A 14,980-nucleotide genomic window follows, 5' to 3' on the forward strand; every position below is an offset into this window, starting at 1 on the left:
TAGGATATAATGTCCACATCTTGTACAGCAATTAACCACTAGGAAGAATGTATGCAATGTGTTAATTATTGTAACTGTCCTACCAATTTGGTTTGAAACTGTCTCATTGCCATTTTTTTCTCAATAAAATTATGGAAAAAAGAATGAAAAAAGAAACAAAACTGTGCAGTCTCATTTTTCCAAATGAAGCCTCTTAATGCAGCCCCACTAACACCTCACATTTTGCTCTCTCTTTTACAGACAAGAAAGAGGATTAGAAAGGTGCAAACCTGTGGGCACAGGGTGGCGATTCATGAACCCTGCATATGAATATGACACAGAAAATGAGAATAGTTTAGACTGTAGCTCCCATCATGACAATGAAATCCAGAGCTGGGAACTTAAATAGATTTCTCTTCAGTGGAAGTCACATGTGTGCACTTCACATGTGGGACATGAAGGTGGTGGCTTCGTGGATGTTTACACTGACTTCCCCCTGAGCTACAGAGACTTCCCTGTAGTTGGCTTGACACAGAAACATTTTTAAAAAGTGTCCTCTTGATTTCTGAAGTTTTTAAATTGGTTTTAGTTTAAAAAAATGAAGCAGTTATAAAATTGGCTTCATTAGAGCCAATTACACAATTAAATTAGAAATAATAGAATCAGAACATATAATTTCATAATTGTGACACATAACAACAATGCAGAAATTAAGGCAGCGGATGGTGCTGATGCGGCACAGTGCATGTAAATTTTAGAGGAGCTGATGTTTTCCACGCAGAACCCAGACGTCTCCCCCTACCAGGAAGAGCCACAGCTCACAACTCTGACCTAGCTAAATAGAATTGATTTTGAGGTCTAGTTTCAGAAAACATCCAGGAAATTGTTAGTCCTTTTCCTTCCTTCTGTGGCTAGCATAACGAGTGACTGGGCTTCAAAATCTTCACAGATTAGGGCATGGGAGTAGATCTGGAAAACCCGCCCACATAGCTGTCCCTCCACTTGGAGTAGCTTGCTGAGGATTTGTGTGTGAGTGGGAGGTGCCAAGCTGCAGAAAATGCTAGAAGGGAGACCACAACAGGATTAAAGTGCCCCCTCTCTCAATTCAGGCACTCAATTTTGAATAGCACCTTCATTATACATGATTCAGGTGACATAACCCTTCCTGTAACCTCTTTATCTCCTAAGTTTTAAGAGGGGAAAGGTAGCATTTGACTAATAAGACACTCATGTTCCAATGTCTTGCAGCTATTTTTGATGTATCATTCTGTAAATTATGTCCAACAACCAGAGGGCTAAAAAGAAATCACTTACTTAATTCACTTGTTCTTGTATTTATTCATTCAACAAATGTTTGGAGTTTCCTGGGGGAAGAGACTATTCTTTTCATTTATACATCAAACCTTCAGCACAGCTGTTGTCGTACACTCAATGTTTACTGAATTTTAAAGATATATATATATATATATATTTACCTGCCCTGCCACTGTGTAGAACAAAGAGCCAGTCTGCACCTTGTTACAGCCTTCACAAACTTACAATCATTTTTTTGTGATATAAAGCACCACTGGAGGGCTGAGTATGATCCCCAGTACCATATGCCATGCCAGCCCCAGAACCCTGAGTGCCCAAGCCAGCCTGAAACTGGGTGTGGTGGCACACACCTATAATCCCAGCCCTGGTGAAGCTAGACAGGAGGATCACTACGAGTCTGAACTGCATAGTGAGACCCTGTGCAGATAAATAAATTAATTTAATTTTTTTTCAAAAAAGGACCACTGGGGCTATAGCTACACAGTAGTCTATTTTCTCAGTATGGGAAAGACCCTGGGTTTGAAATCCAGCATCACAAAGCAGACTATTATGTTAACAGACTGCATTAAATTTTTAGTCAACAGCATTCTGACATGAGGAAGCAGTTACAGAGTTGAGTCAAATAGACAGAAGAACTTAAAAGTGCAACACACTAGCAGGAGGAAACGTCTCCCAAATCCAATGGTCATGATGCCAGTGGGGACAGCCAGGGTCCCAGTTTCAGGTCAGTGGCATCGGAATGTTAGGAGGCAGCACCGTGCTATCTGCTTTTACCTGCAGCTCCGCTGCAGATTCCTGTTTGTGAAATCAAGTAGTAAATACCCCCAAAGATCCCTAACATCTCTCAGCAAATGAACACTGAAAACCTGAAAATGTCCCCCAAATGGTAGAAAAACAGCTAAAAGCCTTGGGCATTTTTCTAACAATCTCTATTTTGCTTCAGCATCATCCTTTGGGTAATGAGAAGAGCACAGGGGCTCACGATGCTCAAAGGCCATTACTAGGACAGGCCGGGGGATGTAGCTTTCATATACTCTTCCCTCAAGTTTACTCAATTCCCTTTCACTCTGCTGGCTGGTCCCTCCTTTCCCTGGCTACTTTCTGTGTCCAGTGCACACTGGCCGCAAGCATCCATTCTCTTAATAAAAATGAGGATTTGTTTGCCCTAAGAAAATGCATTCCCAAAATACTTTCAGGGACTTCTAGCTTCCCTAACGATATCCCAGAAGTTGTTTTGGGTTAATTCAAATATTCATATTCCAGCTGTTAGCTTGGCTTACAGTTCGAGGGGAGGAGTTAGGCACTATAACATTTTAATTAATATTTCAAGCTCTTGATTCTATTACTGGATGCATACAGTGGCAACATGTTCTTAAAATTCTCATCTTTAGAAGCAACATAGTATTTTAGTTACAAAGGGTGATTAACAGATATTGGCATAAATGTTACTCATTGACATGCTAATGAAATATAAAGTCGAAGCATTGGAAATGAGAATATACACGGAGAAAGAAACACTCCCCCATCTTGCTATATTTTTGTTTCTCTCATTTTACCAAAAGGTAGGAGGCATTTTCCAAGGACCCCAAGTTAGAAATCAGATTTACTTAAATACTGAAGCAGAATTCAGATGAATTCTCATTTCCTCTTACATAAATCCTTGCAGATAAGAGCTGTATCAATTATGAAATGTTTCAAACTTCTCTGAAAGCCTTAAGCGCCTAAATCAACCTGGTAAATGAACATACTTATAAGGAGAAAAAATAACAGGGGCAGGTTTCCTACTGAATTGTTAAGAGTAGTTACCTGTTGAGTGGAGGGAGAGAAATCAGTCATTAAATTAAATTGTCAATGTGCTTCAACTTTCTACATGCTCTAAAATATTCTCTCTCCAGGAGGCTCAGGATTCCAAAACCATAATCTCCACAGAGCTTGGAAGCACAGTTTCTGAATTGGATCTGTCAGCTACAGAATTTTAGAAGATTTCCAAAAAGCTTGCTTCAGAAAATGCACAACTTTCCATGTGAGCAATTTCTGTCGGCGTCAGGCCTAACCTCACCCCACCCTTTTTCCTTTCCCCATTAATGTTCAGGACCAGAGCGTCTTCCTGGGAGGAGGGGGGATGCAATGGGCAGATGAAAACTTTGAGGCTGGCGTGAGCCCATGGGCTCTCATCCCTCCTGCTGTGGCTCTGGAAAGAGCTGTGATAGAGGAGGATGGGCAGAAACACAGATGAGTACTTGGATGCTTACAAATTCAAGTGCAAGCGCCTGGTGAAATGCTGTTTTCAATGTGAAGGCTGAAGATGGCTCCACATCACACAGCAGTCTTCTCTTATGGGAAAATGCCACTTGGCAATGTCTATTTTACAGAAAGGCTTTGAGTTGTCGCTTCTGTCTGGCTTCTTTGTAGCAACTGACGGTGCTGAATTATGACACTGAAATGCTCACCCTTTGGGTTGTGGCAAACTTCACTCCTTAGTTTTCCTTCCTTCTTCTTTTCTACCTATTTCATTTCTTCTTCTCCTTCTCCCTATTTTTGTATTTTAGGGAAGGGTCTACAGGGTGTTTAGGGTCTCACTACTATATTGGACTCATAGTGATTCTCCTGTTTATAGCCTCCCAAGTGCTGGGATTAGAGGCGAGCGCCACCACGCCCAGTCTCAGTTGCTATCTCAGTGTGCCCCAGGGTGCAGGGCTGGCATGGAATCAAATCCCCAGCCCCTGTGCCTGCTTGCAGGTGCTTTAATCCGCTGAGCTATTTGGCTGGCCCTTCTTCTTCTACATGAAGGATTCCCACATTCTGTCTCGGCTTCTCTCTTTACACTGTCTTCCTTCTCTCACCTTTCTAGATCATTCTCACCATTCTAGACCAGCTTGGTGGCTTCCACTGTTGTTCTGTGCAGTCAAAGTAACAGCTGTCACTAAGTCCTTATACTCTGAGACAGTTTTTGAGGCCACACTGAGCTCACAGCTTTCCTGTGAGAGATACAGCAGTTTCTGCACTTCGGATGAGGATGCAGAGGCTCAGGCAGGTTCCTGGACTCCCTCGAAACCCAAGACCACCAAGGAAAACAAATAGGAAAAGCCAGGGTCTAGTATTTTGTCTCTGAGAGTCACCTTGTTGCCACTTCAGTGCTCCTTTGGACCCATGATTCTTTACTTAGGGTGCGTCGATTGTACAGAACACCGGGCTTCATCGTGACGTTTTCATAGCTGCAAGTAATACACTGTGATTGTCCTTCTCCCATCTCACTTCAAAATCAACAAATCATCTTCTTGGACCACTTTCTCCTCCTAACATAAAGCCCTTCTGACATTGACATGCTCCCATCCTCCCCCCAGCATCCAGGTTCACAGGGGCAGGTGTCTGGGGCTCATCTTGTGCCCTTGCATCTCCCTAGCTCCTGCCGTGGGCCCCTCTCCAATCTCAGACATTGCTACATCTCGTCTCTGATGTCCTCCTGTCCCCCCGAGTCAGCCTACACACCAGCACCTGAGGTGTTCTAGAGCACACCACTGCCTCCGCTATAGCTTTCAGTGGCTTCCCACTGCTAATGAAACAGCTCCCAAGTGCTTGCACTTCTTGCTCTGAACTGCAGTCTAGCTTTCCTGCCTATCACTCAGAGTTGCCTTAGAAGTGGATGAAGTTCCACTGAAACTGGGCAAGTCACAGTCCTCCCGGAGTCTGAGAATCCTCCTTCATGCCTTCATTCAGGTTGCTTCTTCATATGAGAACTCCCGCCCTTACACAGCAGACGAACCCTATTTGCACAAATCTTCCTCTGTCTGGTGTATTCTCCAGCAAGCCCTCTTCCATTAGTTCTCTTTCCAGTTCAATGCCACGCCACCTCCTGAAACCTTCACAGATTTTCATTTGTCCAACTCGAAGAAACCTGGTATAGTCTACCTTTCCTTCTTTCTAAAATTTCCTTTTTCTGTATTATGAAGCTCTAAGTTCCTTTGTAGACAGAGACTACATCAGAATCTTTACTGTATTCCCTGAACTTTTTCAGACCAAAAGACAATAGGTGCCTATATATATATATTTTCTCAATAAAATATACTAGTGAGAGGTCACATTCTATATGTGACCTTGTTCCTCCTCCCACAAGCAGAAATGAACTGTGTCTCACAAATGACCTCAAGAATGTGTGGACAATAACCAAGAATGCATATCCTGAACAGTACCTTGAAAACGATCGTCTCCAACTGACATGAATTAGAATAGAGAGAGGGCAAATGGAGAAGGGGGTGGGGAGAGATAAGGTCAGGTTCTGCTCACTATCAGAACCAAGAATACAGAGAAAGCAACTTACAGCTATGTAAAGATCAATTATGAACAGCACGAAAACTTCAATTTACAGGGAGCCTTCTTGGAACACATCGCTATTGACTAGAAGCTAAGTTATCACCGTATTCACCTGTACTTATCCACAGGTCACCCTCCAAACACATTTCTGGAGGCTCTTGGGGCTGGGCCTCCTAGGTAATCAACAAGCTCTCAGAGAGAAAGAGAGGCCTTCTCTTAGCTTCTATCTCCCGAGTCTTTGGCACAGGTGCCAAATACTACACATACAACCCAGCAGCAAGGAGGTTCCTGCCTCTTCTAAGGCCTGTTTCTCTGATAGTTACAATTTTGTAGGATGATTTTGTGTGTATGTATGAGAAAAAAAATATCCAATAGGCAGCCTACGTGAACAAGAATTTATATGAATGCAATTATACTAACTAAATGTGTGCATGGCTACACTAAAGTTATAACTTAAAACTTCCCTCTAGGCCAGTTAGCTTTAATTTTCCATGAGATAAAAGAAACTTCAAGCCAGGGGCAACCACATCCTCCTGTGCTTATCTTAATGAGAAGCTATTAGCATCTAGCTGTAGCAAGATCAATTGAAACCTACCACCAGCGCAGGTCTAGCAACCCAAAGTGTCCACTGCCAGGAAGCTCAGTTCTCCTTTTAGGGTTCAACATCGTCCTTTTGCCACACACAATTGAATTTCTTGAGCTTTTAATTTCTGAAGCTCAAGCAATTTCTATTTTTATTAATTTTAATGAGGAAAAAACAGCAATGAGACAGTTTCAAAACAGGTTAGTAGGACAGATACAGTAATTAATACATCACATTTGTTGTCTTTATAGTAGTTATTCAGAGTACAAGACACACACGTGATATCTTGTCTAAACACTGTTAGTACAAATCTTTTTTCTCATTAAACTAAGAGCAAGTAGCTGTATAGTATCCTAACTCTTTTGTATATACAGATATATATGTATTTTTCACTGCAAAATGGTCCTTGATAACCCACTACTATTATGGACTATTTACTATACTGAGTTATTTTGCTGAATTCAAGCAATTTCTTGAAGTGTGATTTTTCTGTTCAAATGGACTCATGGGAAGATTCTAGATTTGGGGCTTTGAGAGCTCAGTGACGACAGAAAGCCTGAGGTCAGAAGGTGACAGACAGCCCTGAGAGAATCCCTTGGTAAGCATCCCCTTTGCACCTGAGAGTTAGACTTGGTGGAATACCCAAGAAATCCACTGGGCACCCATGAACGATCTAGGCCACATGGAGTACTGCAGTGACTGACAAACCTATCTGGAAGTTGAAAAACAACCACACCACCTGCTAAAACCTTTGCATTCTGGGAAAAATGACAGGGAAGAGAGGGTGGAAACATACAAAACACAGTGTAGTCACGGATGAAAACTCTGGCACTCACCACAATCATTTGAGCCACGTAACTCTCAGGGCCAGTGTATTCTGTTGGGTCTTTAACTTTCACCAGGACAATGAAGTACAAATAATGCCACATGCTGTGCTCTGACTTAATGTGCTCTTCAAAGGAAACAGTTTTGTTGTCAAACTTGTCCCTTTCAAGCCCTGCAAAACACAGGAAATATAATACATATATGTTGTCATTTAATCACCATTTTACTTGTTAGCCTAGAAACAGAACATAGCCATTATTGTGAAAAAATGCTTTAGGTAAGAATATGCCAATTTAAAATGTTTTTGATTAAAAGCAACACAGTGCACAAGATCAAGACCTCTGGAAGAAAAGCCATAGTTTATTCCCAATCCCTGGGAATACACAATCCCATTGTAGATGTAAATTTGCAGGTAATTTTAAATATAGCCATACACAATGTTCAAATTAAATTGGACCACAAGTCTAAGGTAAAATGGATGGTATATGAAAAGGCAGACTTGCTAGTCAAGACAGAAAAAAAAATTCTACTTTACTCAAGCCTTGGGTTAAAGGAGGGAAGGCAGCTAAGAGCCATCTCTTCTAAACGCCTTGCAATCAGTGAAAGGCTCATGAGCAGAGACAGCCATCCAGGCTAGGAGGGTGACAAGGACTTGCGCCATTCTGGCCCTCTAGATGGCCATTCCTCTGGCCACCTTAGGAAGCGGGTAGTCTGCTCAATATTTTTCAGCCTCTGGAAGGACGCTCTGAAGCAAGGATCTGAGTAGTAATATCTTTTTCTCTCAAATTTGAAGAGTGGATGAAAGGAATGAATGGAAGTGAGGAAAACCAAGGATGGAAAAATACATTCTTATGCCAAGTAAAATGGGGTACTGGGATAGTCTGGCTTTGCAGCCCAGATACTGGGGAAGAAAGCAGGAAATTGAGTCCAATCCTGGCTACTTTTTCCCTAAGCATTTTTTTCAAAGGCCAATGAGGCATGCAGAAGATCCCTTAAATAGTAAGATGCAAAGCACAATAAATTTAAAAAACTCGTCTCCAGCAAAGGCGTGGCCTTTAAACTTATGTTATTGGATATCTTTATGGAAAACACGTAAAAATCCAGCTGCCTGATGGCTCTGCCTCCTCTTCTGTGACCTATCACCAGCTCAGCACAACTAAAATGAATCTAGCATTCTCATCAGAAACTGTTCCACCCACCTTTCCCCATTCCTTCGGGTGCTCATTCCAAGAGCTTCCCCACTGCTCACACTCCACATCTAATCTATGCAGAAATGCCTTTGGCTCGACCTTCAAAACAGATGAAGAATCTGACCATTTCTTACCACCTCTGCTGTTGCCACTGCTCTCTGAGGCAGTCCCACCCCTCCCGCCGAGCCCTGCACCAGCCTCCCAGCCTGCCTGTCTCTAGCTCCATCCTCCACAGCCCATTCTCAGCACAGCAGTCAGAGGGACCCTTCCAAGGCTTTAAGAAAGATGGCGGCTTCCCTCCTCACTTCCCTGTGTGAAGCTCACAGTCCTTACACTGGCCCACAGAAGGGTTGCTAATCATGTCCAGATAAAGAACTTTAGGTAAGCAATGAACATCTTCTAGTATAAGTGTGTTCATGCAACATTCATTTGCTGAGTCCTGTGACGGGGCCTTTGAGCCACTGCCCTAGCTCCTGACCTCCTCTCTGCGGCACACTCCTGTGCAGCCTCACCAGCCTCCCTGCTGTTGCTTGGACAGAGAATACTGCTTTCAGGGATCTGGGCAGGCTGCTTCTCTGGGTCATAAAACTCTTCCTCTTGATAATCTCGTGATGCATTTATCCTCAAATTTTTCCCGACAACTCAATGTGGCTTCACCTGAGCACATTAATGCACAATCTGTCCCTTTCTTGCTGACATGTTTCATCACTTTTTCCTTCTTCTTCTTCTTCTTCTTCTTCTTCTTCTTCTTCTTCTTCTTCTTCTTCTTCTTCTTCTTCTTCTTCTTCTTCTTCTTCTTCTTCTCTTTTTTATAGTTTTTGTCACCCTCTAAGAAGGTGTGTTAGTTGATATATCGTGTCAACTTGGCTGAATCCGCTCTGACAGTTCTCAGCGGGGAGGCCTTGCCCGGCATGTGGGCAGGGCCCAGGAATTGAGAAAGGCTTCCTACCACCCTGCCTGCCCAGTTTCCTGCTGCCCCGTCCTGCTTCCATAGAGAAGTCCCAGTCTTTGGAGGAGCTTGAGCTTCTCAGCTGGGCCACTCTGAAGGAGCTCTGATCTGCACCTTGGAGCCCCTGTCTCTGCAGTCAGCGTAGAAGGAAGAGAGAGGTTTGACGGATGCCGCTGCAGCTGCTCCTCCTCTGCTCTTCATTGTTTCCTGCCACATGAACTACTGTCATTTGCCTTGGAGCCAGCGGAACATGGACTGAACCCTCCAGTAACTGTGAGCTAAATAAACCTTTCCTTCCTTCATCTTGAGTGTCGGGTATTTGTCCCAGCAACGAGTAAAAACATGACTAAGACAGAGGGCAAATAAAGATAGTGTCATGGTTTGTGTCTACTTGTCCCTCCAAAGCCTCATATAGTCACTGGGGCAAGCTTTTAGAGTTTGTGATTAATTTATGATCTAGTGCTAGGATTTATGGGTATGAGTGCTGCTGGGATTATGGGTGTGAGTGCTGCTGGGATTATGAGTGTTGCACCCGCCCTGGGGTGAGTGATCTGAATACAACATAAGGAAGGGAGAGAGGCTTGCTAACTGCCCCAGCTGCTGCTCCTCCCTTTGCTCTTTGCTGCTTTCCACCACCTTGAACGGCTGCCCGCTGCCATGTGCCGCTCTGCCTTGGAGCCATCTGAGTATGGACTGAAATCTCCACTAACTGTGACCTAAATAAACCTTTCCTTCCTTCATTTTGGGTCTTAGTTATTTTGTCCCAGCAATGAGGGACAAATAACTGAGACAGACAGCTATGCAAAAGTTGTTTGATTACGCTGGATCTCAATTTGCTAAACAGGCAAACACAAGAACAAGCACAGCTGCTTGCTAACCAGGACTGAAGAAAGAAATCTCATTTTGCACAGAGACTTCGATAAAAATTTATTACTTGTTAAGTGTCTCTTCTCCCACACAGATACGTTTGTCTCTTTTCTTCATCAGTGGTCCCAGCAGCTTAGCATGGTGCCTGATACTTAACAAAATACAGACCGAATGAATTAAGAATATTGCCCTAACAAAAAACAGTCCCACTAAGATACCTGTAATAAAAACCAGGTATTGACAAGTGTGGATAAGGATATGGAAAAACTGAAACCCTTACCTGTTGCTAGTAGAAATGCAAAATAGTGCAACTATTTAATAGTTTGGCATTTTCTAAAAAGGTTAAACATAGAGTTACTCATCACAGTTCACTCCTAGATATACATGAAAAAGAAATAAAAATATGTATTCACACAAAAGTCGGCACATGAATGTTCATAGCAGCATTAGCCATGATAGCCAAAATGGGAAACTACTCAAATGTCCAACAACGGATCAAGAGAAACAAACTATGGTAAAGTCATACAAGGAAATGTTGTTCTTTTGCAATGAAATATTGTTCTGCTACATGGCAAAACATGAATCTTGAAAAGATTATACTTACTGACAGGAGTCTGTCTCAAAAGACCAGATATTTTGGTTCTATGTATATGAAATGCTCAAAACAGGCACATGTGTAGAAGCAGAGAGCAGATCGGTGGTTGTCCAGGGGCAAGAAGGGCGGAAAGTTGGGGAAGAGAAATACAGGGTGTATTTCTTTTGAAGTCAGTCAGTGGAGTGAAAATGTACTAAAATCAATTGCAGAGACCTATGTGTAACTACAAATATGCTAAAAACCTCTAAATTACAGATATTAAAATAATAAGTTACACATTATGTGAACTAGATCATAGTAGAGTTGCTAATTGAGGGAGACAGAGAGAGAGAGAGATCTAAGAGAGACAGAGAGACAGAAAGATAGATTAAAATAGAATTTCCCAGAACTCGATACAAACACCTACTATAAAATGGTCCCTATTATCAATTAATCCATACTACGGTAGAGGAAACAGACAATTTATATTCTGAAGTGTAAAATCTGCCAAGGAATCATAAAGGAACAAAATGAATTCCGATTAAGTGTACTTTGAAAGGTTTCAAAGAAGTGTAAAGCTTTGATAAAGAATCTCACTTATGGCGAGTAGAGAAAAAGTGAAGAGCAATAAAAGGTGTTTAATTTTTATTGAGTGCCTACTGATGCTGACAAGTTATAAAGGTGTCTAAATGCACTGTCATAATTAAAATAATCCAATATGACCTTTAAGGATGTGAGGAAACAAGTTGTCTCCTCTGGTTAGTGGAGGAGTCAGTCAGCATTTAAAGAAGTCTTTCTGACTCTGAAGCCCACGTCCCTTGCCATGAAGGTAGATGACCTCTTCCTGGGAATGGCAGTTCCTTTCACGTGGCTACAAGAGAACCCTTGGAAATTAAGCTGAAATGGTATTTTTGGCACAAACCAGAACAAGCTTTAAATTCAAAGCTGTGGCATCTACACTTTCTTCTTAAGGCTTCTGAGGGGAAATTCGATCCAGGAGCAGAAACGTGTGCTCAGTTTAGTGGGACTGGAGAAGGCTTCATGGAACGATGGCGCTAGAGCTGGGTGTTAGGGAGGAGGTGGAGCTCCAAGCTCCACGCTGTGGGAGTTGAGGATTCACGTGGACATTCTCCCACACCTGAGGACAGTCTGGGAACTTAAAAGTGAGTGATAAGGGTGAGCTGGAATGAGAGATATAAATGATAAAAAAAAAAAAAATCAGAAAGTAGGCATGGGGTGGGGGCAGAGTGCCCCCTACATGCCAGGACAATGGCAAGGTCTGGAGATTTGGACTGTGCAGTGTCACTGATGGCTTTTGGAAATGATGACGTCCACATGGAAACATCCGTCTGGTGGCAATGGGCAGGTCATTTGGGGAGCGGGGCCAAGGCAAGCCTGAAAAACCCAAGCAAGTGTGGCTGCGGGACTCTGTGGATGAATGCAGTTTCATTAGCCTATAGCAGCTGGGGTTAGAAGAAGAGGGGGAGGAGGGGGAGGAGGAAAATGAGGGGAGAGGGAGGGGGAGGAGGAGGAAGAAGAAGAGGAACAGGAAGAGGAAGTGGAAGAGGAAGAGGAAGGAGAAGGAGGAAAAATAAGAAAGAGGAGGAGAATGAAGAAGGAAGGAGGAGGAGGGGGAGATGCTAAAGATGATGCTGGTGATGTCCCCTGCCCAGGTGAGTGAAGAGAGACTAGGATATGATTAGTTGTGATAAGTCACCGAGGATCCCGAGCTGGGCCAGAGCAGAAAGCCAGAAAGCCAGGACGCATCGGCTTTGGACATGGATGGCTGACTGCCAGCTAGACAAGGCACAAGCCTGCCCAACTGTCCAGTGAGCAAACAAAGATAGAGGAGGAAAGTGGGTGAAGGGTTTCGAGCGGGAACGCACGCTCCTTAGAGATAACCTGTACAGAGGGATGAATAAGGAGCGGGGTGGAGAGAAGGAACAGGAAGTCTGTGACAAAAAACGAAAGCTCTGTCTAGGGCCTGGGGGAAAAGGAAGAAGACTGCATTGGAACCGAAGACCAGGGCAAGGAGAGGGAGAATCAGAGGCAGGCAGGAAATGCATAGTGGAATTTGGTAAGAACTGCTGAATTCGGCGGGGAAGACTGTTAAGATGTTTTGAGGAATCTACACTCTGTAGCTTTTGTAAAACTCTGAAAAGCCAAAGGGAACTCTGTGGTGAAGGGAAGACATGGAGGGTCAGGGCTCGTGGTTAAATGATATATTAAATATGCTGTCTGTGTAGTTTATTTTATGTCTTAAGTGTTATAACTCTTTTGTTCTTTTTTTTTTTTTTAAAGAGAAGTAAAACAGTTAAAAAGAAAAATTAGTATGCTGGCCCCACCCCGGGGCACTCTGAGATTGGGCGTGGTGGCGCACACCTGTAATCCCAGCTCTTGGGAGGCTGTAAACAGGTGGAGCACTAAGAGTCCGATCTAGTAGTGAGACCCTGAATATCCTGTAGACCCTTCCCTAAAAAAATACAAAAAAAAATAAAAAATAAAAAATAAAAACTGCAGAATTTCACTAAAGAAAATGATAGGAATTTAATAATGGTTGTTATATTACATAATGTTGTGTTCAAATTAATTGCTCAGATTACCAGATATAAGCATTCAAAATTGGTCAAAAAAATTTTTTTTAAATGTAAGCATTAACTGTTCCTTTCACAGTGGTACAATTATCCAAGTAAATGCAAAGGTATTGGAACTCTCTGTGTGTTTTGTTGTTACATAATGAGGTACAGGCTATCTTAGAATGAGGCTCTCACCCTCATTTGGACCCTCCAAAAAGAAAACCTTTTTTTTTTTTTTTCTTTTTTCTGTATTTAGGACAGGGTCTACAGGGTTTACAGGGTCTCACTGCGTAGATTGGACTCATAGCGATCCTCTTGGAAAACCTTTTTCAGAGTGGTGCCCCTGACATCCTAGTGATTATGATTACGAAGAGCTTCCATGGAGTAGCATCCAAGACCAACAGTCACACTGACAGGCTTGTGAAGGCACCACCTTTTCTCCTCTGTGGTACCGGCCCTTCCACCCAGTGCTTCCGCCCTGCATCACTACACCTGTCACCCTGGATCAGCCCCCGGAGTTGGCTGTCCTTGAGCTGGACCTTGACTGGGACACTGGAGAATTGCACAGCTCAGTGAATTTCTGAAATAGCTTGGGTCTGAATCCTGGTTGCATGGCCACCCAGTCAGAGGTTGGTGTGACATCACCTCTGCATATTTATAAAGAGGGAGCAGTAGACATGGTGCACAGTACTTGGTTGTCATGACAGTTTTAAAAAAAAAAAAACTAAGTAAGAAGCCACATAGAGTAAGCATGAGTAATTTTTGAAAATATTTCATGAATGTACAAGAGAAGTACATGACCCCCAAATGGGTGACACACAAGAGGACCAAGGACAAAGGAGAAGGGAAGCATACTTCTTTTTGGATGGGGGATGGATCTGCTGAGAAGAAACAGCATGAATGAACTACCCAACTTAACATGGAAAAATAGAAGCAGTGACAGATTTCATATACATTAGACAGGACTGGATTTTTTCATAAAAGTAGTGTATTTATTTGACTTATAAAATTGAAAGAGTGCCTTCTTTGACTCCTAAGCATGATTCTGTCTTCCTCAAGCTCCTGAATGTTGCATCTTCCTTTGCTACACTTCATACTTGTTCTCTCCACCTAATCTAGACACAAACACAGAAGACTCCCATTTTTGCCTCAGCTGCCTTCTCACAAAGCCTTACTCAGCAATTATGCAACCTGCTTTCCCTGAAATATCAAAGCTTCTTCCTAAGTGAGAACTGCAAAGGCTCTTTCGGTTCAGGTTATTAGCCTTCTCTGTTTGGGACTAGCTGATTGCTAACCCTTTTCTTTCCAAAGTTTTCCTGGTCTTTTCCCAAAGCCACACACCCCTGGTTCCCTTCACAACATTCCGCTTGTTGCTCTCACTGTCCACGGTGTGGGCCTCTCTTTCGCTCCTAACTCCTCAGAGCTGATACTTTCCATTTGTATGCCATCTGGTCCTCTTCTCACATGGCAGCTTTCACTGGCACTCTAGACTCTACTACTACACAAAGACCAAGGATTCTGCAGTCCCCTTCTCAGTTCAGAGACACCCCCTGAGGCTCAGACCATACACCAGCCTGTGTTCACTGATGCCTCAAGTTCAACATTCCCACAGCTAAACCCAGCATATGTCAAATGGTTTTTTAATCTATCCTCAACTTAATCACTTATTGCTATTACCATTTACCCAAGTACCTACACTATCTTTTGCCTCCATTCCTAACCATCAATATTCTAAAATTCTATCAGCCTGGCCTCTCTTGACTCTGTCTTCTAGCCTTAATATTACTGCCAATAACTATCCTGAGTCAGGCT

The 14,980-nt window shown here is 42.9% G+C and overlaps 1 protein-coding gene across 1 annotated transcript in view; it reads right to left on the minus strand.

The window, feature by feature from the left end:
* The window catches only part of Itpr2 (inositol 1,4,5-trisphosphate receptor type 2), a 528,924-nt gene that overhangs the window by 46,417 nt on the left and 467,527 nt on the right, over positions 1-14,980 (minus strand). The window contains exon 53 of the mRNA XM_023718939.1: positions 7,024-7,202. Within this exon, the coding sequence (XP_023574707.1) occupies positions 7,024-7,202 (179 nt within the window). The remainder of the gene's footprint in view (positions 1-7,023; positions 7,203-14,980) is intronic.

The sequence above is a fragment of the Octodon degus genome, unplaced genomic scaffold (assembly GCF_000260255.1).
Source record: "Octodon degus isolate 3935 unplaced genomic scaffold, OctDeg1.0 scaffold00064, whole genome shotgun sequence".
In the NCBI taxonomy this organism is placed as follows: Eukaryota; Metazoa; Chordata; class Mammalia; order Rodentia; family Octodontidae; genus Octodon; species Octodon degus.